Source organism: Oreochromis aureus, linkage group 12 (genome assembly GCF_013358895.1).
Source record: "Oreochromis aureus strain Israel breed Guangdong linkage group 12, ZZ_aureus, whole genome shotgun sequence".
Classification (NCBI taxonomy): Eukaryota; Metazoa; Chordata; class Actinopteri; order Cichliformes; family Cichlidae; genus Oreochromis; species Oreochromis aureus.
Genome location: NC_052953.1, coordinates 28,401,786 through 28,426,502, shown reverse-complemented (window position 1 = coordinate 28,426,502; position 24,717 = coordinate 28,401,786). Strand labels below are relative to the sequence as shown.

The 24,717-nt window shown below is 40.9% G+C and overlaps 1 protein-coding gene and 1 long non-coding RNA gene across 2 annotated transcripts; both read left to right on the top strand.

The window, feature by feature from the left end:
* The first annotated feature begins 451 nt into the window (after positions 1-451).
* lrrtm4l2 (leucine rich repeat transmembrane neuronal 4 like 2) lies at positions 452-3,786 on the top strand. Its single transcript, XM_031731267.2, has 2 exons — positions 452-699; positions 1,183-3,786. The coding sequence occupies exons 1-2, from the start codon at positions 696-698 to the stop codon at positions 2,784-2,786; spliced, it is 1,608 nt and encodes a 535-aa protein (XP_031587127.1). The 5' UTR covers positions 452-695; the 3' UTR covers positions 2,787-3,786.
* Positions 3,787-12,341: 8,555 nt separating this feature from the next.
* On the top strand, positions 12,342-23,277 carry LOC120442951. The gene is made up of 3 exons (XR_005615002.1): positions 12,342-12,466; positions 23,051-23,113; positions 23,221-23,277. It is a non-coding gene; the product is annotated as an uncharacterized LOC120442951 (long non-coding RNA).
* The last annotated feature ends 1,440 nt before the right edge of the window (positions 23,278-24,717 follow it).

The following is a 24,717-nucleotide window of genomic DNA, read 5'->3' as shown; positions in this document are numbered from 1 at the left end:
AGCCCACAGTTTGTTGTTTTGATTACCCGCACCCGTCTCTTTGTCGTCTCTGTCATCATCATGTTCGGCACTCATCGGGACACCGGTGCAAGTGAACGAGGTGAAATCTTACTATAAATAAATACAAATAAAATACATAAAATAAAATAAATGCAAAGCTTGCTTTCAAAGCTAATTTTTAGAATTAATTTTAGGTAGCTTTTAATTCAACCCAGGTTTTTAAAAAAAAAAATACGAGCAATTAATAGATAAAAATACTAATACTTTGCTTTAATTAATTCATTAATTAATAGCTGGTTTAGGCATGCGTGGCTGGAGGTGAGCTTATATACTGTATGTGTGTTTGGAGACGCCTACGCCTCTGAGGGGAGAGAGAGAGGGGGGGAGAGAGAGCACAGAGTAGAGGATTGTGCATCAGTCTGTTGGCGCTCAAATGGGTAATTGCGCACACAGCCGACTGGACTATAGTGGCGACTCCAAGTACGACCCAGGTGTGAAGGCGTCCTATTTCTGAGCGGCATGCAGGGATCAGGGGGTTTGGACCGCTGCGGAAAACTTGCTTCTGCTGCTCAAGTCATGCTCAATGTGCAACTCTGAAGCCGCATAAACTGAGACTGAGAGCAGTTTAACGCGTCTCTTATCGTTCTTTCTTTTTTTTAACCCCCCCTAGAGGATTACTCCTTCCCTCGGTAACCATGGGTAAGTCATTATGTTCCTCACAATTTAGTGACACAGTTTCTCCCTCCTGAGGCTCCTCGTAGCCAAGACGACAGCAGTGATCATTTTTTAATGGCAGATTATTATTATTTCTGTTTAGTTCCTAAACTGAATTTTGCTTTTATTTATTTATTTATTTTTTCACCTAAGGATGAGGAGGGAGGATTTTCATTTTACATGTCTGTTCTTTTAAATGCTAATAATAATTGCTGTTATTTGCTTTTCTCTTTATGTGAATATGATCACATATGCATACCTTAAAAATAGCTGACGTCAGACTGTTATCAATTCTTCATGAAGCAGGTCTGGAGTCTGAGACATCAGACCTCAAGCTGCTCCTCTCTCCATGATCTCTTGTTTGAAGGATGAATTCATTACCTTTACTTATTTGAGCGTCCTTGAGCACGCATTTTCTTAAACCATGCCATCTCTTTGATTGCTTGTGCTCCACTCTACCCCCAACAGGTTCTGTGATGTTGGACTGGCGGTTATCATGTCTTCTTCTGCAGGCAGCTGTTTTGCTGCTGCTCAGCAAGGGGGAGAGGATGTGCCCCGTGAGTTGTCGCTGCGAAGGAAAGATTGTTTATTGCGAGTCGGGCATCTTCCACGACGTTCCAGAAAACATCACCACGGGATGCCAAGGTCTGTCTCTGCGTTACAACAACCTGCAGGTTCTGCTGCCGTACCACTTCGCTCATCTCGGTCAGCTTGTGTGGCTTTACTTGGACCACAACTCAATCAATGCCATAGATGCTTTAGCTTTCCACGGGGTGCGCAGGCTGAAGGAACTGATCCTGAGCTCAAACAAAATATCCCATCTGCACAACAACACATTCAGTGCCATACCAAACCTGAGAAATCTCGACTTATCCTATAATCAGCTGCAGTCTCTCCATCCCGGACATTTCTACGGGCTGCGCAAGCTACAGAATCTCCACTTCAGGTCCAATGGACTGAAACAGATCCTTGTTCGTACTTTTTTGGAATGCCGCAGCCTGGAGTTCCTCGACCTGGGTTATAACCGCTTGCGGAGCCTTACCCGCACCGCGTTTTTGGGGCTGTTCAAGTTGAGGGAGCTTCATTTAGAGCACAATCAATTTACCAGGATTAATTTCTTTATTTTCCCACGCCTCAGCAACCTCCAGGCTCTTTATTTGCAGTGGAATCGCATACGATTCATCAATCAAGGTGTGCCGTGGACTTGGCAGAAACTTCAGAAACTGGACCTCTCGGGGAATGAAATCCAAATCTTGGATCCCGCTGTTTTCCAGTGCATGCCAAACTTACAGATACTGAACCTCGAATCAAACAAGCTGAGTAGCGTGCCTGTGGAGGCTGTGGCAGCATGGACTTCGCTGACCACCATCAGCCTGGCAGGTAATGCCTGGGACTGCAGCCCCAGCATCTGCCCTCTCATGACATGGCTGAGAACCTTCAAAGACTCCAAAGACATCAGCATGATATGCAGCAGTCCCAAGTCTGTGCAGGGCGAAAGAGTGGTGGACGTAGTGAGAAACCACTCAGTATGCATAGACATGTTAAATGTGTTCTCGACCACTTTCATCATTAGGGGTTCAGCTGAAATTGTGAACATCACAGCTCCCCCGTCTCCCTCTGATGTTACAGACCTGGCTGCACAGACATCCACCGCTTCGCCTGTCCAGCCTGGCAGGACAGACAGAGAGACAACAGAGTCCACAACTGTGAGCTCTACAGCCCACAACTCCCCCGAAACCCCTACATCATTTATCCCTGAGCTACAGTTTGAACATATGGCTTTCCATAAAATCATTGCGGGCAGCGTAGCCCTGTTCTTGTCAGTGTCATTGATTCTGCTGGTTATTTATGTCTCGTGGAGGCGCTACCCCAACACCATGAGGCAGCTGCAGCAGCACTCAGTCAACCATAAGCGCAGAAAAAAGGCCCGCAAGCAGGAACAGGACCTTAACTCTCAGTTGCAAGAGTACTATCTGAGCTACCACTCAAACTCTGAGACAATGGACTCCTTGGTGAACGAGCCAAGGCCGTGCACGTGCACTATATCAGGATCAATCGAATGCGAGGTCTGAGCTGCCCACTAAAACACGAGATATAAAGTGCAATTGCTAAGCAGAGGTAGATAGGGTTTGTTTCCCCTCCGAAAAAAAAAAAGATTAAGTGGTTTTTATCTCTAATATGAGATGATAGATTCTGCAGCAGTGAATAAAATACTGGGGGGCATAGTACAATATAATTATATGCAGAGAAAAGAAGATTGGAATGGAGAGATATATTTGGAGAGCTAATTATCGCCCTGACTGACACAAGAACAGTGGCAGGGTCAGTCGGGTTAGCTGTGTCTGACCTTACAAAAAGACTGGATCTTTGCTAACGCGAAAGTCAGCTCCACAGAGAGACTGACCTTATTCTTAGTCAGAGTATATTGCCATAGAACATATGAGCCAACAAAGCCACTTTTTACTTGCAACTGTTTTTTTTTTTTTATTTATTACTATTATATAGCTTGTAAAGCATTTTGGATAAATGTCAGTATCTTTGAGTGTATGTGTGTATATGAGTGTGCTATGGGGATGAACTAATAGGACTGCACCTTATTCTCACAGATAGTTTTTGTCCAGTTAAATTATTTTTGCATTGGGCCCCACAGCAAAGCAGTAGCACTACCATAAAAATGGACGGGGGTGGGGGGCAATCACAGAGAACAATCTTGTCCTGAGATCATATGCATGAGGCCGTTCTCTTTACTTTAGATGCTTCTTTCTCCTGTAAAAGGATCTGTCCTGACTACAGAAAAAAAAGAGAAAAAATATGTGTGACATTTGATTTGTTGTGAGAAAAGCCACACAGATGAACCGTATTTAAATACCCATGAGTCTGAATCTCAGGACTGACGTTTTCCAAGCTGTACAAATCTGTCAGGTCCAACAGAAGGCCTTGTGTGTGTGTCAAGAAGTAACAATGTTGACTTTCAACATATTTTGTATTGATTACCGCTGTCATTGTATGGACTGTTTGTGTAAAGACGTAATAATGTGGATACTAGGAATTCTATGTGACTGTATAATTAAAAGAAACACTGACAACTGATGAAAAAAAAGAGAGAAGAAGATGTGTGTGTGATGAGAACGCTGACATCTGACGCGGCGCATGGCGAAAGAATATCTCTTGAAATCCATGCATTGTGATGTGGATGTTTCACATCTCATTGGATTTGCAGCTGCACGCGAGGGGGAGCTGACATATTTCCACGTGTCTCGTTTTCCTGCTGTCTTCTCTTACACCCTCTCCCGGCACTACAGTATTGATTGTATCTGGGTTACACACCTCAAACAGAGGGTAGGGGGGCCGTGTCAGTCCCTGGGACATAGCTGATCTTGTTAAAAAAAAAAAGAGGAGAGTAGTATTATACTCTCAGTTTTACTGTGGAAAGGTTTGCTTTAAGTGGAGCCCAAGTAGGCGATGCCATTCTTTGAGACAAAGAGACATTTTTGGTCCCTGAAACCAGAAAGAGATTAAGAATCTCTGCTTTATATAACCATGTATTCACTGTCAGTTTGAAAATACAGCTCTGGTGCAGTGAAAGGAAGGACAGAATAGAGGCAGGCTACTGAGGGACAGTGGGTGTTACAGGTCAAGGCAGTTATGCTATTATGAAGCTATGCTTTTTTTTCCCCATCTCCTCCTTTACGCATTCTCTTTGTGTGTGTGTGTGTGTGTGTGTGTGTGTGTGTGTGTGTGTGTGTGTGTGTGTGTGTGTGTGTGTGTGTGTGTGTGTGTGTGGTTTGTTTACTGTGATGACAGAAAAATGAACCCGTGCCAGGAGACATGCAAACGTTCACACGTTGAGCAAGACACACAGGCAGCACTAGTGTTAGCATATATGAGCAATAAAAAGGGGTTTTCATCCCAACGTGAGAGATTCAGCTGAAAAACGGCATCCTACAGTCTTTCCCTCGCAGCTGTCGCATTTTTTTGCTGTCTGCTTTTTTTTCTCTCCACCTGTTGTGTTTTGAAGTAAATGCACGCTTGAATCCCTCTTATTATCTGTCATTAGCCCGTTCGCACGTCTCGTGTGCTATACGTGGAAACTTTCTGACAGGTCAAAGGTTGTTTAGATGGGGATTTATGATCGCTCAAAATCCACTTTCCTTATCCTCCAGGCAGGCGTCGAGGCACGCTGCCAACAGAATTTATATCCATAAATCTGGTTTCTAGCCTGCATATATGATGAATTTCTTCTTGTGGGCCTGTGGGAAAATCTGCGAGGCCGTACAAAGAAAAAAAACGTAATATGAACAGGACAAACGATTTGTTGATCTAATTTTGGCAGCTATTGTAATTAGTGTTTGATTTGTCGTGTCGTGATTGATGAAAAGCAATTCCTTGTGTTTTGAAATGTTTTGGTGTTGTGCGGCTAAGAAAGGAATACTGATTAGAGAGCTGCGGCCTGCATCCTTCAGATCGCTATTGGAGGATATCTGTGCGGATGAACGATGCTAGGAATGCGCTGCATCGGCTTCAAGCAACAATGCACAAGTAGAATCACATTTCACTGGCGAAATCTGTAAAAAACTAAATCTTTACATACTAAAGTATCTCATACCTCTGTGAAGTTCAGCTCAGCAAGGCCAGAAATGCTCACTTGCTCGCCCCTCCCTGGTGGTCATGAAGTTTTGATTTACAGCAGTCACTGGGGATTTTTCCAAGGTAACGCATGTAGCTCTTTGCACAAGGTGTATGCTGGTTATTTAAAAGGTAAGCATGCTAATCCTAACGCAGCAGTGATGGTATTTTATCCCCTCAAACACATAATTTTCTTTTTATCTGGCTGCCTGATTTCTATTTTCGAGGGAGGTAATTTAAAGTAATCACTCAAAATTTGGGGAATAGCATATTAGCATTCGTGCCAAGAGTTAGATGAGAAAATTGATAACACTCCTGTGTTTGTCTGGTAAATATAAGGCAACAGCCAACAGCCAGTTAGCTCAACGTTGCATGAAGAATGAAAATGAGGAAACTAGCCTTGGTTTGTCCAAAGGTAACAATCGCCACCCAACGGCGTCTCTAAACCTCAGCAGTTAACATCCCATTTGTTTAATCCTTAAACAAGCCAAAGGATTAAGACTGTCATATGTAGTGGGTTATATCGCTGATGTAACTTCCTGGATCAGGTGGTGAGCCGACACCTTGTATAGATAAGGCTTCATCTCATTGTTTTTAGTTGTTGTTGTTTTTGTACATATCTAAGATACATGATGTGTGTTTTTACTGATAGTGGCTACATTATTAACCTGTTTACCGTTAGCTATATGGTGTAGAGGTTGCCGAACATATAAAAACTCCCTGGTTCAAGACCAGGAGGAAATACCAACCCAGCCTAAGAGAAGACACAGGCTAGTGTACTCCCAGTGCTGGTCCAAAGCCTAGATAAATGGGGTCATTGTGTCAGGAAGGGAATCCAGTGTAAAATTACAGTGCAGCCCTCCTGAGCCGGGCTCTGCCAGAGGTTTCTTCTTGGTAAAGGGATTTTTTTCCTTCCCACTGTTGCCAAGTGCTTGCTCATAGGGGGCCATCTCTGTATTACTGCAGGGTCTTTACCTTACAATACAAAGCATCATATGATGGCTGTGGTCGTGATTATGTTGTGCTATATAAACTGAAATGAACTGAAATTGAAAATGTGTGCTAAACCAAAGGTGTGGAATCATCTGCTGTGACGACCTCTTATAGGAAGTAAAGGAGTGTCTGAAAGTACTGATAGTAATATTTGCTGGTTTGTCGACTTTGTTTTCCTTTTGACAAAGCAGTGGGAGGTTTTTACGCTGGGCCCACAGTATTGCAGTAGCACTACCATAAAAATGGATGGGGGTGGGAGTGTGGGTGGGGGGGACAATCACAGAGAACAATCTTGTCCGGAGATCATGTGCTCTTTACTTTACTTTCTTTCTCTTGTAAAAGGATCCGTCCTGACTAAAGATTCCAGTATTTAAAAACAGGCTGGATCTTGATATTGAGGGTACAGACAGAAAAAAAGTGACATCTTTTAATCCAGCTCTCAGCAACCAAGTGAATTTCTCAATTAAATCAAAGACACGAAAAAACGACTACAAGCTATTTATATATGCAAATGACTGATAAATTCTTTCTCTTTTCCTTAAGCATATTTACCAGCTTTAATAGCATGGCTGGTTCTGCTTTCACCTTGTGTGTTTGTGTGTGTCGTGGTGATTGTCTAATGGGAACAACCACAAATGCATTTTGGATTTCTGCAGACATATTTTGTCAGCTAAATGCGGTTGTGAGACTTCAAATGTGTGTATTTGACTTCAAAATCAAGGTCAAGTCCGAAGATGAGCGCGATGAGACTCTTGGCTACTCATATAATAATGCAGTAATGACTGCTGAGTGCGCGCAGTTTAGAATATTAACATGTCAATGGGTGCCACAGCTGTAGGGTCCCATTGCAAAAGGGTCTTTCATTCAATATTGTGTTTTCTATTGCATTTGTGCCAGGCTTCCATCCAGTGGAAAGGATTTCTTCAAGGATGATTGAGTCATCCAAGTCTTTTATTGGACAAATGTGCTCAGCAGACAGGGAATTTCCTTTCTTTCTTTCTCCTTTAAAACAGGAGCATCACATCCACTCCTACATGCAATTTAGGACCAATGCTCAGGACCTTTAAGCTAGCATGTCGAGACTTTTACGCTAATATATTCAAATGATTACAATCAGTCAAAAATAGAGTCATTGAAGTATGAAAGGCTTCAAAGGCAGTTGTCACACTCTGGGGAGACAGAATTGCCCTGTCTCTAGTGTGCCACAACTGGATTTCTTTGTTACTTCACCTTTTGTGCACTGTATGTCACCTGTAAAATTCATTTCAATACTAATGCCTAACAGCTTTTGTCACATGTCCCAGTAGACCCTTTGAGCACAAAAAAAAATTCTCTCGCTGCTGCTTTTTATTTTTTATATGATCATGTGAAAGTGGTGATAGTCAGAGAGACCTTTCAGTGTTCAGTAAAAGCACGCTGTTTTTCGTTCAAACAAGACGACATTACTGAGCGAATTGCTGCAAAGAATTTTAAGATAACTTCAGAGAAAATGACTTTTTGCCATAATTTATTCCCTCACTTTCATCTTTCCGCTTCATCACTCAGTGGAAACTTAAACATATACTGGAAGTTTAAATGAAAAAAATCACAAAACTTTGATTTTCTCTGCCGTTTGTCCTGAAGCAGTAGGACGTAGAAACTTTTTTCATAGATATAGACACAGATATATTCATTGTGTGATCTTCTCTGGACAGTGTATGTAGACTAACGGCCTCTTTATTAACTACAGATTATAATTTTGTTCAGAATTATAAATATCTCATCAGTCAGTCACGTGGAAGCAACTCAACTCATTTAGGCATGTAGACATGGTCAGTACAACCTGCTGAAGTTCAATCTGAATGGGGAAGGAAGGTGATTTAAGTGACATTAAATGTGGGATGGTTCTTGTTGGTAGATGGGCTGGCTGAGTAATTTACAAACTGCTGATCTAACCGGATTTCCTTACACAACCATCTCTAGCATGGTCTAAAAAAGAGCAAATATCCAGTCAGTGGCAGTTGTCTGGGAGAAAATACCCTGTTGATGTTAGAGGTCAGAGAAGAATGGGCAGACTGCTTTAAGCTGATAGGAAGGCAACAGTAACTCAGACAGCCATTTGTTACAACCAGAGTCTGAAGAAGCAGAAGCCTATGCTGCACGCAGCTCAACAAAATCAGATGAAAGAAGACTGGAAAAATGATGCGATGGTGGTGTTTTGATTTCTGATGTTGCATTCAGATTGTGGGCTAACAATCTGGTGTAAACGACCTGAAAAAGTGGTTCCATCCTGCCTCGTATCAACAGCTCGGGCTGCTGGGGGATTATTTCCTGGAAGCCTCTTCGACCCAACTGGACATTGTTTAAGCATCGCAGCCTACCTGAGTATAAAGAATTAACCCAATACTAGCTAATGGTACCTAATAAAGTGACTGGTGAGTGTACTTGTATATGAGTAATGATCTGTGCTCCGAATCATTCCCATGTCTACTCATACATTAAGGTTCGCAATGAAACAGTTTGTCAGTACAGTAAAATCTTTCCAGCAGTGAGTTTTGATATTAGAGACGCTCAAAGTGAAAATGTTGTTCCAGGCACGAAGTATAGTGTGTTACGTTTTACGAGTTACTTTCTTATCCATGGAAAGTGATCCCAGAGCAGCTTTAGTTTACATAACATTAGGAAATCATTTCAGGCAGAAACCCAATTAACAGCCTGACCTTTATAGCTGCATTTCCACTTCTCTTTGACAACACGTCTGCTTCATTTAGAGTCTGAAGCAGTATTTATACATCTTGTAGCTGCATACTTAGAACTCAGATTCAATTATTTTGTATCTAACATGCTGTACATACAGACTGTATGATGTAACAGTAATATAGTGCATTCTTTTGAGGTGTCACCTCATTGTTTCACTGATTTATTTCCCCTGATTCTCCACCAGGTCTTCCTCCCACACCGGGGGAAATCAACCAAAAGCCAACAACAATTAAATGTATAAGATTTATAAGCACTGGGCCTAGTCATATTATTGTTTCCTGAGAAATACAACATCACCATGGAAACTCTAATAAAGAAGCCGTGGCCACAGAGGATTCATTTTGGGGCTAAAAAAAAATGTCATTTAGAATTGTGAAAGAAATTTTCACTTTCGGGTAGCCTTGCATGGGAGCACACACACACACACACACACACACACATACCGTACGCATCATTCAAACCCTCCTTTTTAAGACAGTGGTGATACGGCAGCTGCTTGTGTGACTGACAGACAAGCTGACTTAACAAAACTCAAACAAAAACAAAAAATGACAATCATAAATAAAATATGTGACATACATACACATCCTGTCCATCTTCCCTTCACTGTCATTGCTACTGTTACTGGAAAGGAGAGGAGCTGAAAGTAAATGCAGTCTGACTGGTTATGTGGAAGCAGGTTAGGTATTAAACTGTGAGAAAACAGGTCATATTCAAATTTCCAAGTTCACTGAATCCAGCATACTGAGTATGACAGCAGAGCTGCAAACAATGCCTGGCGGCTGTAAAATTTTGCTTCTAATAATTTTTTTTTTTTCTGTGCAGGAAGTAATTTTGGCCAGAGTCCCTGAAGAATTCCAAATACCAAATGCACATTTTCAGCAAATGCAGTGACTAATTAAGCTGACAGGTCTATGTACAAAGGCCAGCACCTAACTCTTTATTTATTATATATATTTTTTATGATAAAGTCCTATCCAGGGTGTACCCTGCCCTTCGCCCTATGGTAGCTGAGATAGGCTCCAGGCCCTCCAACACCCTGAATTGGATAAGGACAAGACAGCAGATGGATGGATGGATGATAAAGTAATCATAGTATAGAGTAGTACAGTACTGCCTTATCGTTGGCATAACCTCAGTATCATCAGTCTTCTCTTTTAGGGGGAAAAACATAATCAGAGTCATGTTTGTGCATGTTACAGACAGAACTAGGCTGAGCTTTATGACCTTTTGCATATGTACGGTGTAAGCTGTACCCCAGCGCTGTAGTACAGTGCAATTTAGTGTGGGGAACATTGTCTCATGAGGATAATCTAGAGCACAGAATGCTTAATACAGACGCAGGGATACGGAAAAGTGAGGCCTGACCTTCGGCCTACACCTATACACCTGTCGACTAAATTAGTCTCTGTGTTTGATGGAAAGGTTCGTATTTAGCTCTTACCCTCAAGCTCAGTGCCGTGGGCTTCTCTGCTGCTGCATGAATGATGGCAGCATTAGTGCAGCAGAGGCATACTACAGTGCCATGACACTTTAAAACATCCTAATAAAGATAAAAAAGTAGCTACCGAGCACATCTTTATCTCCACAGAGGCTTCACAGTGAAGGCTGTTAAAGGGAGGAAAGAAACAAGTTACATAGAAACGAATGGGCAGCGGATTGTCCTTATGAAGTTTGACTGCCTTTAACAACTTGAACTTTAAAGCTGCAGTAGGCAGAAATAACTCTCCCCACCTCCCCCTTTTATACTAGGCACCTCCCACCAGACCAGCTGAGGCTTCTATACAGCCCCCTTATTAAACCACTGGACCGCCACTAACCTATGTGGAGTTTTGTGCTGTCCTTACTACTTTATACACTCAACTAATTAGGTTTTAAAGGAGCTAAAGCCTGAGAACCAAACCCAGAAATAACTAGTTCTTCTGGTCAGGTCACTCTTAATAAAATGTTATGAAAGGTTATTATTATAAAACAGCAGCACTTTTGCACTTCACTCATGTGTAGCACAGACATATATGGTTAATTTATCTTGTTATTCTTAAGATTGTTTTGCCACTGTGTGTAGCCAGATGAAAAAACATCCTTTTTTATAAACTCTTAAATATATACACTTATATATGTTTTTAACTTGTTATTTTAAGAGAGACATTCAAGGGACATAGTACATGCACTGATTTCTAAGGTCAGTAATTTAAGATCTTAATTTTAATACAGGTTGGAACCGACTGGATTCCCATCTTCGTAGTGTAAATTTACCTAGATGCTGATGTTTTAACCTCAAATCACTACTGAGGAGTCAGCTGAACGGTAAGAACAAGATCCGGACTATCAACACCCACGCCCTGCACGTGGTCAGGTACCCTGCTGGGATAACAAGCTGGCCAAAGGAGGAGATAGAAGGTAACAGTGGTCCCAGTGGTAATCGGAGCACTAGATGCGTTGACTCCCAAGCTAGGCGAGTGGCTCCAGCAGACACCAAGAAAAACATCTGAGATCTCTGTCCAGAAGAGCGCAGTCCTAGGATCAGCTAAGATACTGTGCAGGACCCTCAAGCTCCCAGGCCTCTGGTAGAGGACCCGAGCTTGAAGGATAGACCACCCGCAGGGGCGAGTGGGGAATTTTTTTTTTTTTTTTAAATATATACTCTATATAATATAGAAATGATGAACAACACTCAAAATAATTCAATTTGAAAATAAAGTTTTATATAAAAGTTTTATATAAAAGTTCTGGCTGTCCTAACAGTCGTCAAAAGCGCCTTCAGCTTTCAGCTTCACCAGAATTAATTGTCATCTGTTAAGCTACAATGTCTCTGATATTTAAGGACTATATTTCTGATTCTTCATTCCATATTTAGTGGTGAGTCGAACAAAATTCCTTCGACCGGTAATAAAATATACTAAAGTCAAAAGAACTGGAATGTATAATAAATGTTTATTTGTTTTGTTTTTTAAATATAGAGATGTTACTAACTGCTGTATGTGTCAGGATGGGTTTCCAAAATGACTCTCAAATTAGAGTGTTTACTTTTGATCTAGTACTGCGTTAATTTGAGGTTTAACCATTTCATATTTGGTATCTGTGTCACTGTTCAAAGCTGACAAGCTATATACCTTGAAATATGTGCACAGCCCAGCTCTTAAGACTCTGGATAGTGTCTTCAGCGTAATCTTCTATGAGGTTTGAACATTTCCTGTTTGCTGTCTATGTGGGTCTTTTTTGGGGGGTGGGGGGGATTTTTATTCATTTATTTATTTATTGTGTACTGCATTTGAAGACCTCAAAGTGAGCTAATTTGCTAGGCAAACAATTCAAGTGTTTTGTGGTGAAAATCCTCGTGAGTGCTGGAAAGTGAACAAGAGGTTTGTGTGATACAAATAAAGGATCGTTTTTGGTGGGTATAAAAAGTATCTTTTTGTTTCAGTATGCAGTTTTGTTTGAATATGAAACTGTTATTAGCCTAGCCCAGGTCTTTCTTACTGAAGCTAGCAATAATGCTAATGTTAGCTGGCATGTTACGGCATTCTTTAGCTATCTGTCTCAGGCTGCCTGCTTGCTTTTGTAGCTATATATTAAATAAACAGTTATTAAATGCTAACTTAAATAACATATCTTCGTAGTGCACTTCCTGTTTCTTAATCAGTGGCTAAGAGCCTGGATTGGTCTCACTCTGTTTTAAGGTATCTAGTAGACATAAAATGTTCACGATATTAACTTTGTTGTATATACTGTTAGATATTTTCATGCTTATTGTATAAATCTACCTGTGTTTATTGTCTATAAGTAAGGTTAATTTGTGTGTGTGTAAAAGTGGAAATGCGCAGTATCATGACAGCCTTTTCATTGATTTCTCAGCTCTTATGGTGCATTTATGAATAGAGCACTTCTTTATGGCGCATCAGTTTAAGAGTTGATCTTTCTAGCTGAGGATGCTACAATTATAGATTTTTGTCCAATGAGACAAAAATAAGTTGCCTACCCCAGCTTTAAATCAACTGGAGTTCTTTACTCAGAGGTCCCTCCTTGTTTTCACTGCAGCAGATTCTTCTTCACTTGTTTATAAAGTGTCATTAAGTAATCTGTGGCAACTATCGACCTCTCTTGGCAGCCACAGAGCTGTGACAACATCAGCATCGGCCTGGCACAGCCCACATTGTGGCATAAATAATAAAGCCACATTTGCAGCAGAGCTTGTTGACTAATTAGAGCAAAGATCCATCAGCAGAAGTGGATGTGTATTACAATGTGTACAATAGAAAGAAGTGCCATCATAATCCTGCATTTTATGTGACATTTTTTTGGCTTATGAATCAAACCTCTGGGTTGTAAACAGCGTCTTCCAATTATCCATCTGTTAAGGTATTGCTGATTTTGGCCAAAAATACATCTCAGCCTTCCACAGAATGAAAATCGACTGTCATTGAACACAACAATAAGACTTTTTGTACTCTTCGCTTGTAGACAGCATATGTTTTGGCCAATATAGAGATTTGTTTTACATAATAAGCCAGGTAGCACACGAGTATGTCTGTTTAAATCAAGCTTTTATTTAAATTTAAGATTAAATTAGGAGCCAACCTCTGGGGCTTAAAAAGGAGTGCAAAAAACTGCAGTTTCTTTAATTGTCCCTTGAGGCTGGCTCCAAAATTAGAAAGTCCCCAAAGACTCCCATGTCATATTATCCACAATTAATGATCAAACTACCTGGTAGCAAAAAAAATGCAGTTTTTATTTCTAAAGCTAATTTCCTGTTTCACAACAAACAAGTAAAGACACGAATAAATGTGATTATCCCAGCTGGACATTTGTCAAAGCTGGGAAGGCGCCTAAAGAAAGCTCCAGCCGATCCAGGAGAGAAGGACAACTGCTGCCTAAGCGAAAACCCTTAGTAATCCCGTACGTGTCAGGAGTATTGGAACAGTTTAGACTAATTTTTTTCTAAATACCACGTCTCTGTGGCTTTTAAACCCCAAAACACGCTGTGCCAAAAACTGGTCCACCCCAAGCATCGGTAAACGGAGTAATGTAGTGTACGCTGTTAAGTGCCAGGAGGATTGCCATGATTTATACATCGGGGAAACCAAACAACTTCCGGCAAAGGGGATAGCACAACACTCATCAGGCCAGGAATCTGCAGTCTATTTACACCTACAGGCCAGTGGACACTCTTTCAATGATGAGGATGTACATATCCTGGACAGGGAGGACCGCTGGTTTGAGCGCGGAGTCAAGGAGGCCATTTATGTGAAAAGAGAAAGACCATCTCTGAATCAAGGAGGGGCCCTAAGGGTACATCTTTCACCATCTTACAACACTGTGATTGCAGACATTCCCCAACTCTCTGTGAATGGTCTTCATGGCCATTGATCAGTGGGTTTTGATCAGTGGTTGTTGATCAATGGTCATGAGAATTTGCATATTAATGATCAAGGAACTGACCGCACAGTCCATTGTTCATTCACTGGGCTGGTTTCAGTCATTGTGCAAATGTACTATTAGGTTGGGGAAACCTGCAGTCAGCTGAGACTGAAGAAGTCACTTGGATGAGTGACGAAACATTTCTCCCACTGAAAACGCTTCATCCAGATGAACAGAGTCAACTTTTTGGGGTTATGGCATAACGTTAGGGTATGTTGCAACTGGGCAGCTGTAGCTTGGAGTAAAATTCTAGTTCTTTTTTTTTAGAAAACTTATTTAGAACTGACAAACTGTGCGTCAGGTAATTGCACCCATTTAGTCTGTGGATTGATCCTGCTAACCAAGCTTGCTAGCATTGTTAGATAACATTCTGACCCAAATATGGTAACTTCAGGCTCCAAGAAAAGCAGCATGGCAGTTTCCAAAACACCAAAGCTGAAGCTTCAAAATGCAGAGTCCAGAAACAAATGGGTGGCCATTTTTTATCTTTTATAGCCTAAAACTTATAACTTAACCATTAACTTAGAATGAGGCTAATTAAATCCATGATGCCCACTAAGAAACACCTGAACTTGCCAACATATTCCCACATAGGCCCCTTCATATTTGTCGTTGTAGGATTAGATGTAAATTCTTTCTCACTGATTTTACATTTAGGTTTTCCTAAACTTCAAAATGTCGTCTTTACTTTAGCCTGGTTCACATTAGTGCTGCTCTTCCTACATGACACCCCCACACCACTACAGCTGACAACGTGAAATGACCCGCATCTAAGTGGCAGCCATGATAAGAACAGGCTGGCCCCTCTAAACACTAAGGAAAGGAGCCTGATTATGTCATTTCTTACTTTTTTACTCCTCAGCTGTAAAAGGCTGATGGGGTATTGTCGTCACCGTATCGGGCAGGTGCGCGGTTGGCGTGGACACCAAAGTTTGTGAATGCAATAAGTTGAGATGCAATGCAGGACTTAAATTCACACCATAGGTGGATCTACTAAAGATCTCAGATTAGTTCAAATCACGGTGATCTTGACCTCAAGAGGTCAAGTTCTCTGAAAATCTTGTGAATGTGATAACGTGAGAACAAGGCGACACAGGATTTTGAAATTGATACCATGGATGTCATATGAATTATTGCATTTCTCATCGTACGCTATAACTTGCTAATATGCTGATACATTTTGGACTTTCAACAATGAGTTATACGCACAGGGAAATCCTGCTGCATAATGTGCAAGTTGTGAAGCTACAAGCAACCCTGAAATGATCAAAGTCAGCAGGACTGTAGCTTAAGTCAGTTTGTACTGGTTATGTTCTTATATATTATAACCCTTTAGGATCATCACTAATTAACCTTACTTCAGTCCAAGCAGTAATCAAGGCAAGAATTAAATTCAGTGGGAGCAGAAAATCCGAATGAATATGAATGCAACCATTTTATTTTACATTCCAGCCACATGGTAAAAGAGCACGGGTCATTGAGTTCTCCCTAGCATCTTTTCTCTTATCTCAGGGATCTGATGTTTTCTATTAAGGTCAGAGAAAAGCATTTCACAGAAGACATGAGATGATGGGGTTGTTTTTTTTGGTTTGTTTTTTCACCATTTGTCCACAACCTGCATCTACATAGCACATTACCCACAAGTCTATGTTAATACATCCTCCAAATGCAGTCTCGATTGAAACCATAGGCGTGACAGTCCAATCAAACACTCCCAGTCATCATGCATCACAGGCATTGTTGTCACAGACCCACCCTCTTGGAGCTGATTTAAATTACCTGCTGCTGTTTTTAGATTCTCTCGGTAAGGGCAGAACATGCTTCAAATATTGATCTTTTTTGGTTCGGGTACATGTAAAAAGCTCCAGTCATCAGTTGACAACACAGATTTTGTTCTGGTCTGTTTCAAAATGTCACACACGCACAAAAAGAGATGTCACCGTATGTCATCCGTAGAGTACAATGACTTCTTTTCACTTCAGTAGTTTATTTGCATCCAGTCTGGTAGCAATAATGATCGGAAGTAATGCTTCTGCGTTTCTGCAGTCTAGTCTACAGCTCGTGATTGACATTGTGCTCCTGTGTCACAGAAGCGAACCTCTGCAGATCGCCACGTGTAGCGATTACTGCAGCTTCAACCGGTGAATTCATTAGCGGCTAGCTGATGAGAATATATTTTTGTTGGCCTCAGAGCCATGATTGCTCTTGAAATAATACAATTCTTCAGTGTTAAAGAATTTTTTTTGGTATGGTGCAATTATCATGATTTCCATTTTAATATCTTATGAAATATGTAAATATCTTTAATAAAATACATGACTGTAATATTCATGCACCCTATTCTCAGTGCAGTCAGCTTTGTGATGTTATGATAATTTATGTATCCATGTACAACGGGTGTTGTCATAGCAAATAGCTTTGCCTGGTTGACCAGGAGGAAGTTTTTAACATTTTAAACAGATTTTATTTATTTATTTATTTATTTATTTTAATCCATGCTTGGAAAAATGCATGCATGCATGCCGGAAGAGAAGTACACTGAGCTCACTTAGAGGTTGTAGCTGGAAATGTGTGTTTCACATGTCAGTGGCACTAAAAGAAGACTATAGTGTCTGTGAGTTTTGTGGAATTGTGGAAACATCTATATGACGTGTGCAGTGTGCATTTGAATTTCAAAACCAACATGCTACCGCCTAAAACACGCTCATGTAATAATCCACTGCAAGCAAACTAATCTGCATGTTTACAGAAGTGTCTTATTAATAATTAGAAGATGTTTAATAGATGTTTCTTGGCTGGTGATATTTCAATTTTAGCTCTTTGCATAAGCAAAGTGTAAAGCTGAGGTTAGCAGAGACTTTTTTTCATGAAGGCAAACAAAATATCTGACAAAATTCAATCTGCATCTGATGACGGACCAGATGAAAGGATCTGTACCCAATTTTATGGCAAATCATGTTGAGACATTTTACCCAAAAGCAGAAAAAAACAGGCACAAGAAGAAAAATCACAAAACTCGTTAACATTGATTCCCTATTTCCTGTAATTTATTCACTTGCTGTCTGACAAATTGACCAAGAGACACTGCTATACAGCCATGCCTGAAGCATAGCTAAAAAGGCCAAATAATTACCTTAATCTGCTTGGCACTGTCAATTTTCTATTAAATATTACTTCTTATTGAAAACTAATTTTTGCTGCAGATTCAGAGCTCTGTGCCAAGAAGATTGTGTATGTATGACTGACTCAAAATAAACCACAGCACCCATGTTTCACTGAAGGAACATGCCAGCCAGTGCAACAGTGTGACTCACTGATATCGTTAAAGAAAAACACATCATGCTTCAGAAAAAAACCACAGCTGGCACCTGTTCAAAACATCCTGAATGATTCATTTTTGGTCTTTGTAACAGATGCATTGACAGATGAAAAATATAGAATATCACATGACTGTTTAACCCTCTGTGAAAGAGCATGGCTCCAGTAATACAGATACATGAAGTAAGATAGCGTGGGTTGATTAGGAAGAAGATTTAATAAGTGGCACTTGTTACAGTTATACAGTTATTTAAAGCCCAGTTAAAGTGGGCTTTAAATAAGTTAAGTGGGGTTTCACAAAAATGAACCATTATACAGGAATTATACAGGTATTTTTGTACATGATTTCCCATTTTCAGAGCCTCAAAAGTAATTGGACAATTGACTGCTAATGTGACGGAGGACTGATGTAAGAGGATGAACTGTGAATTGTACCTTCAGCTACATGCTGAAAAATCAGACAGTGCTTCACCATCCAAATGGATAATGAGCCAAAAGCAACCCAAGAGTTACTAAAGCCAAAAACATAGGATATTCTTCAATGGCCAAGTCAGTCACCTGATCTCAGCCCAGTAGAGCGTGCTTTTCATTTAGTAAATACAAAACTTGAGGCAGAAAGACCCACAGACAAGCAGCAAATGATGGCTGGAGTAAAGGCCTAGAAGAGGATCTCAAGGGAGGAAACACAGCATTTGGCGATGTCCATGAATTCTGGACTTCAGGTAGTCACTGACTGCAAAGGATTTACATCTGAGTATTAAAAGCAATCCTTTCATTTAAAACAATGTTAGTTTTTCCGATTGCTTTCGAGCCTCTGAAACTGGGAGACGATGTATAAAGATGGCTTTAATTCCTAAACAGTTATTGCAAAATGAATGCTAAACTCCTTGAATTAAAACTGAAAGTCAGCACTTCAATCGCATCCTGACTGTTTGATTTAAATTCCACTGTGGTAGTATAGAGCCAAAATTAAAAATGTAAAAAAAAAACAACACATACTTATGAGCCGAAAGGTACCTAGGGTCCTAAAATATGTAACTTCTTGCTCAGATTAAAATTTGAGCATCGTTTATCAAGTCTATATTAGCAAAAGTTGAAGGAACAAAGATTTTTCAGTGGGATAAACACTGTGACATTCAACAGGACGTCTCTACAAGTCGATAACCTTATCACATCCTCTCAGCTCATTTTGTGCCGTGAATCATTAAAACGCTCATTAAAACTCTTGATGAGGACCGACCCATGCAAATGCGAGTGTACAGTACTTTATCACACCACCACAGTGGATACTGAACTTCATTGCAACAATGTTTATAGAGCCACATAATAAATAAGAGCTCGTATTCTTACCAGAACCTGCTTTATTTGAAGCAAGACACAGCCAGACTATTAATTGGGGTTCAGATGATAGTCTATAGTCTGATATTAATGACAAAGAGCACAGCTATTAGAAAGGGGGGATTTTTTGTGTGCGTATGTGTCTGCATATTTATCTTCGGGCATTGTTGTTGATTTTGTAACTTTGGAGAACAAGCTAACATCTTGAGAAACTTCTTGCCATATTTTTTTGTGTCTCTTATTGTTAGCCCGCATTGTTGTTTCTAATTTATCAGAACAGCACAGAGAAACTGCTCAGACCAGATGGTGCAGCCCACTTAATCTTTATCGAATTGTGTGCAATTCGGCATCTGTGTGTCTTAAAAAGCAATAGCTGGTGTCAAAACACTTTTTTTCTCTCCTTTCTCCCTTTTCTGCGGAAATGAGCTGCTCACTTCCAAGTGGGCAATCTCACTCATCACACTTTCATCTGGAAAGCCCTGTGGGGGAGTGTACATGTATGTGAGACAGTCCTGATCTTCACACAAGCGTAATGTGAGGTCATTCTGTAATGTCATTTCTTCTTAACAAGCTCGTTTATAGATCATCAGTTAGAGCCAGGGTTAGGCTTGGTTCAGATTAAGGGCCATGGCGGACAAATGGATAGGCTTCTGATCAATATTTTATAATAGCAACGGATGAAATCATTATGTGTAATGGCAAAGGTTACTTTCTGTGTAACAAACTAAACAAACACAGAATTATCACCGGACTCGGCTTCTCTCCAGGCTTCCATTGTTAGCATCTTTAAGGTCACTGCTTTCATTTTACAAAGTGCAACTTCACCGTTTTGGGTCATTCCCACCATAATTATCAAAACAGCCACAGCTACTCTGAAAACAGCTCCAAAAACCTGTACCTGCATCAGTCCAGGAGTTTTCAGACATTTAAAGCAGTTGTGTGGTTGCAGGCTAGATTTTCGCTATTAATAGCATTTATTTGTATAGGGATAAGATAACATGAACCACACCACACGCCACAGCTTTTATAGGCTAGACTCATTTGCAATGCCCATCCCTAGATGAGCTTTTAAAATGCATACAACTGAGCAGCACTTACACTAGCGCCAGTAGGATTCATGAGTTATACACTAAAACAAAAAAATGTATTCAGACAACTGTACAATGTGCAAACTGCAACCAGAAGACAGGAAACAGTAGATCATTCATGCTATCGTTAAAATCGGTTTTAGTTTAAAACAATCCAATTCAGGAAGCCAAACCCAACATCTGACTGGTAATAGACCAACATTTATATAGTCACATTTTAACTGCACATTCAGACAGTGCTTTATTCTTTATGTACCTCCTCACATACAGGACGAAGCAGGAGAACAACCATGCCGGTACAGAGAGGGTTCGAGCCAGGAACCTTCTTGTTGTGAGGTGGTTTTAATGAAGTCAGAGAACACATGCAGAGCTTAATGCGCTGATGTCTTGTGATAACCCAGTCGTAGTGGGTCCCACAAGCCAGTGTGCTCCTGGTGCTGGTCCCCAGCCTGGTTAAATGAGGAGGGTTGTGTCAGGAAGCATATCCAGTGTAAAATCATTAACAAATCAAATATGGAAATCATGAGGAATGTAGTTTCCATACTGGAATAGAATAGAATAGAATAGAATAGAATAGAATAGAATAGAATATCTCCTTTACTGTCATTGTACATGTACAATAAAATTGTGGAAATTGATTGCTATCCATAATGAACACTGACCACCTCTGGTAGCCAACATAGTACCAGTTCCCACTGGTACTGTGTACTACTGTATTCTCTAGAGTCTAGACAGAGGAAAGCAGACAAGGAGACTTGGTGGAATTGCAAAGTACGGGAAAGTTTTCAAAGGAAGAGGTCAGCAAAGAAAAGTGGGATAATCGGGTAGACGAAGAAAGTAGAAAGAAGTGCTGGGAGGCTAGGCATACAGCAAAGCCAGACGTGGCAAAGGCTAATGAAAGGGCTTATAGTGAGTTGTATGTTAGACTGGACACTAAAGAAGGAGAAATGGACCTGTATTGATTGGCTGCACAGAGAGATCGAGCTGGAAGGGATGTGCAGCAGATTAGGGTGATTAAGGGTAGAGATGGAAATGTACTAAAGAGTGAAGAGAGTTTGTTAAGTGGGATGTAGGAGTAGGTTGAGAACGGGTGATTGAGAAGCTGATGAATGATGAAAATGACAGCAAGAGGATCGTAGATGGAGAAAAGTTAGTGAATCAGGAAGTGCAGAGCTTAAGGAGGGAGTGAGGGCAGCTGGTTTGTTGGTTTGGATGGCATGCCTGTGACAGGGGTGAGGTAGGGGTGGGATCGGATCTGAGCCCTTTCGGACAGATTACACAGACAGATGAGGCCAGGCAGGATTGTCCGTGGACTGTAACGTTTGCAGACAGGATGCTGTGATCTGTAGTGAAAGTAGGGAGCAAGTAGAAGAGAGCCTCGAGAGGTGGAGGTATACATTGCTGAGAAGAGGAATGAAAGTCAGTGAAAGAGAGAGAGAGAAGTGGAAAGGTGAAGGAGTAAAAGTAGTGAAAATAGATGAGTTTAAATACCTGGGGCCGGCCAACGAAACAAAGCAACAGACGAGCTGAAGGAAAGAGAGTGGGCTAGAACGAGAGTCTGGGTGATTTGTGACAGAGTGAAAGGGAAGGTTTACAAGATGGTAGCACTAACAAGAAAACAGGTGGCAAAGTTGAAGATGTTTCAATTTTAACTGGCAGTGACCAGAAATGAGTACATCAGAGTAGACCGAGTTGGAGAGGCAAGACTGAGATGGTTTGAACATGTGCAGAGGAGTGATAGTGGATAAACTAAACTAACAATGCTGGACATGAAGCTGCCAAGCAGGGAAAAAAGAGGAAGACTACAGCGAAGATTCATGGATGGAATGAAAGAGGACACGCAGAGTGCTGGTGTGACAGAGGACGATGATAGCGATAGTGAGGAATTTGCATTTTGCTGGTGAGCATTAGATGACAGGATTATGGTAATACCTATTTCATGTCTGTGGTAAAGTAGGCAGGTAAGTAATTTCCTGTCTCATAAATATCAAACCAAAGCCAGCAGTCAGTTAGCTCAGCTTTGCACAGAGGCTGACACCTCAAAAAAAATCACCAATAAACACTTCATATCTTATTAAATCTGAAATCAAAGCGTAGGAGAAGAATTTGTGGATTTATGAGGGATTACTTTTGTTTTAGACTCTGAAGGCATGTAAGTTAATAGAGGGTGGCTGTCTGCTTAGGAGTTAGAGCAGGTCGTTCATTAATCACAGAGTTGGGCGTTTAATCTGCAGCTCCTCCTTTCCACATGTCAAAGTGTCCTTGGGCGAGAGACCAAACCCCAAATTGCTCCTGATGGTCAGGTCTTGCATGGTTCGTTGCCACTGATGGCATGTCTGTGTGTGGATGTGTAGGTGTGTGTGTTAAGCTGTTATTATGTCTAAGGCCAAACTTGTTTTAGATCAAGTCTAAGATCGAATTTGTAATACGGAAGGTTAAGTTGCACAGTAGCAGTTTGTAGATGATAACAGTGGATAGAGTGTCCTACCAAATTGTGAAATACATGCATGAGCGCTTGTGTAATCGTTGCATGAGTCTTGTGTTGTCTAAAGCACGCTTGTATTACTACCGAGCAACCGAACAAAGCCGGGTTCACTCGTTTGTAGCCGTGACAGGGAGCCCGGGCAAACAGCATCAAACGGATGCAAATTTTACTCCTCGAACTGTTAGTTGTTTGACAAAAAATTGCCATTGCAGTTATTTTCTCATTTTAAACATTTGCAGAATGTGTATATAAATCCATTCAAATGATATTCATTTCAGCAGAAAGCATTTTCTTTCCAAATGAATGCTTTTCTTTTCTTTATTTGACCCAGGGAAAGGATGCACGTGAAAGAAATTGAGCCCTGGCCCTATCTGCTGGGATGAGCCCAGGTCAGGTCAGTAAGGGATGATTTCATATGAATGCAGGCACACACACACACAGAGAGAGGGAGCCGGTAAGAGACGGACAGGGCTGGTGAAAACTTTATGGATTTTTTGACAGTCCACCGATGCAACGGTCCACTGGGATTTTCCAAGTATGCCTGGAGGCTACTACACCACTGACTGAAGATACAACGGCATAACGTCATTCTCAACAGCCTTCCTTTCAACACAGTTGTTATATGAGGCTGTTATTCGAGGAACATTTCCCTTAATTGGTCATTTTAGAGAAAAGGAAATTTCAGGATTAAAGTACATCATTATATCATAATTCCCCAGCGTGTGCGGGGAAAATGAGATATCACAGAAGCAAAGAGGGCAGAGACAGATCTGAAGTTCTTTATCAGAGAATTCAGTTTCCATCCTACTCCTGCAAGCGAGGCTTAGGGGACTCTGGTCTCTGTGGACTTTCTCTGTGTGCCAGACTTCACTGGGTTTAGCACAAGAAGCACAACTTATTGGATTATGGAGTCCAGCGTTTATGCTCATATTGCTAGAGGCTGTTAGTGTGTGTGTGTGTGTGTGCGCCATTGGTGTATGTGGGTGGGCAGCTTGTGAAGATAGAGATGGAACAGTAAATACACGATAAACTCCCGTTTACTTTCCCATTTTATAGGTGGGATTTCTTTATGGAGCCGTGCCTTTTCATGTTCACAGGTTAGCCGGTAAACAGGCCAGAGGGGGGCCGTACTGTAAATGAAGCGGGACTGTTCAGGCTTTTCTTGTTTCACGTGGATTTAACCGCACCTGCCTAATTTCATTCCTCGAGAAGTTTTGTGTCTGCCTGGACAGGATAAGGTTTTTGGCACTCGTCCTCAGTTAGATAGACTCTGGAGCTGCTGATAGAATGCTGCATAATTGTGCACATGCAGATTCGCAGTGGAAGTGATTTACTGGCACACTCTCTGTGTCTGTGGTGCCTGTAATTGCTGTAGCGTCGCATTGCATAAATGTTCTGTGTTTATGATGCCTGCTTGATAAATGAGACAATAATTTAATCTAATAAATAGATCTATATAATACTTTTGTTCTACTTGTAGAATGCCTTTTGTTTCATGGTTGATTCATCTTTTTTGTTTTCATGCTGTGCACTGTATCACTAGGTGATGCATAGTTAGAACTGCAGCCTTTTAGACTGCTATAAAAACTAGTTATATACCACAAGATTCCCAGTAAATCTCCAGTAAATCATCTATATGGTTAGTTACTGTAATGTGCATCACATTCTATGACAACACATTGAGTTATTGGATGTTTTGAAACTGCACTAATATCGTCTTAAGATATTAGCGACGCTGTGCTCATTCTTAAACACAGTTCCCACAGTGTGACTAGGGCACGGGCACATCAGAGTAAAACAATGTTGCTAAGGAACTGACCTATGTCTATCTAGTTATGAAGAGAGTTATGGTGCTTATTCCGTGTAGTAACCCTCCTCTGCTTTCACAGAGTTCAGCCTAGGTAGGGATTTTGTATCCTTAAGGCTGAAGTTAATCCTGATCTTATTCTTTTTCTCTTTTGCTCTAAACCACTTTCTGCTTTATATCCTCTATCAGTG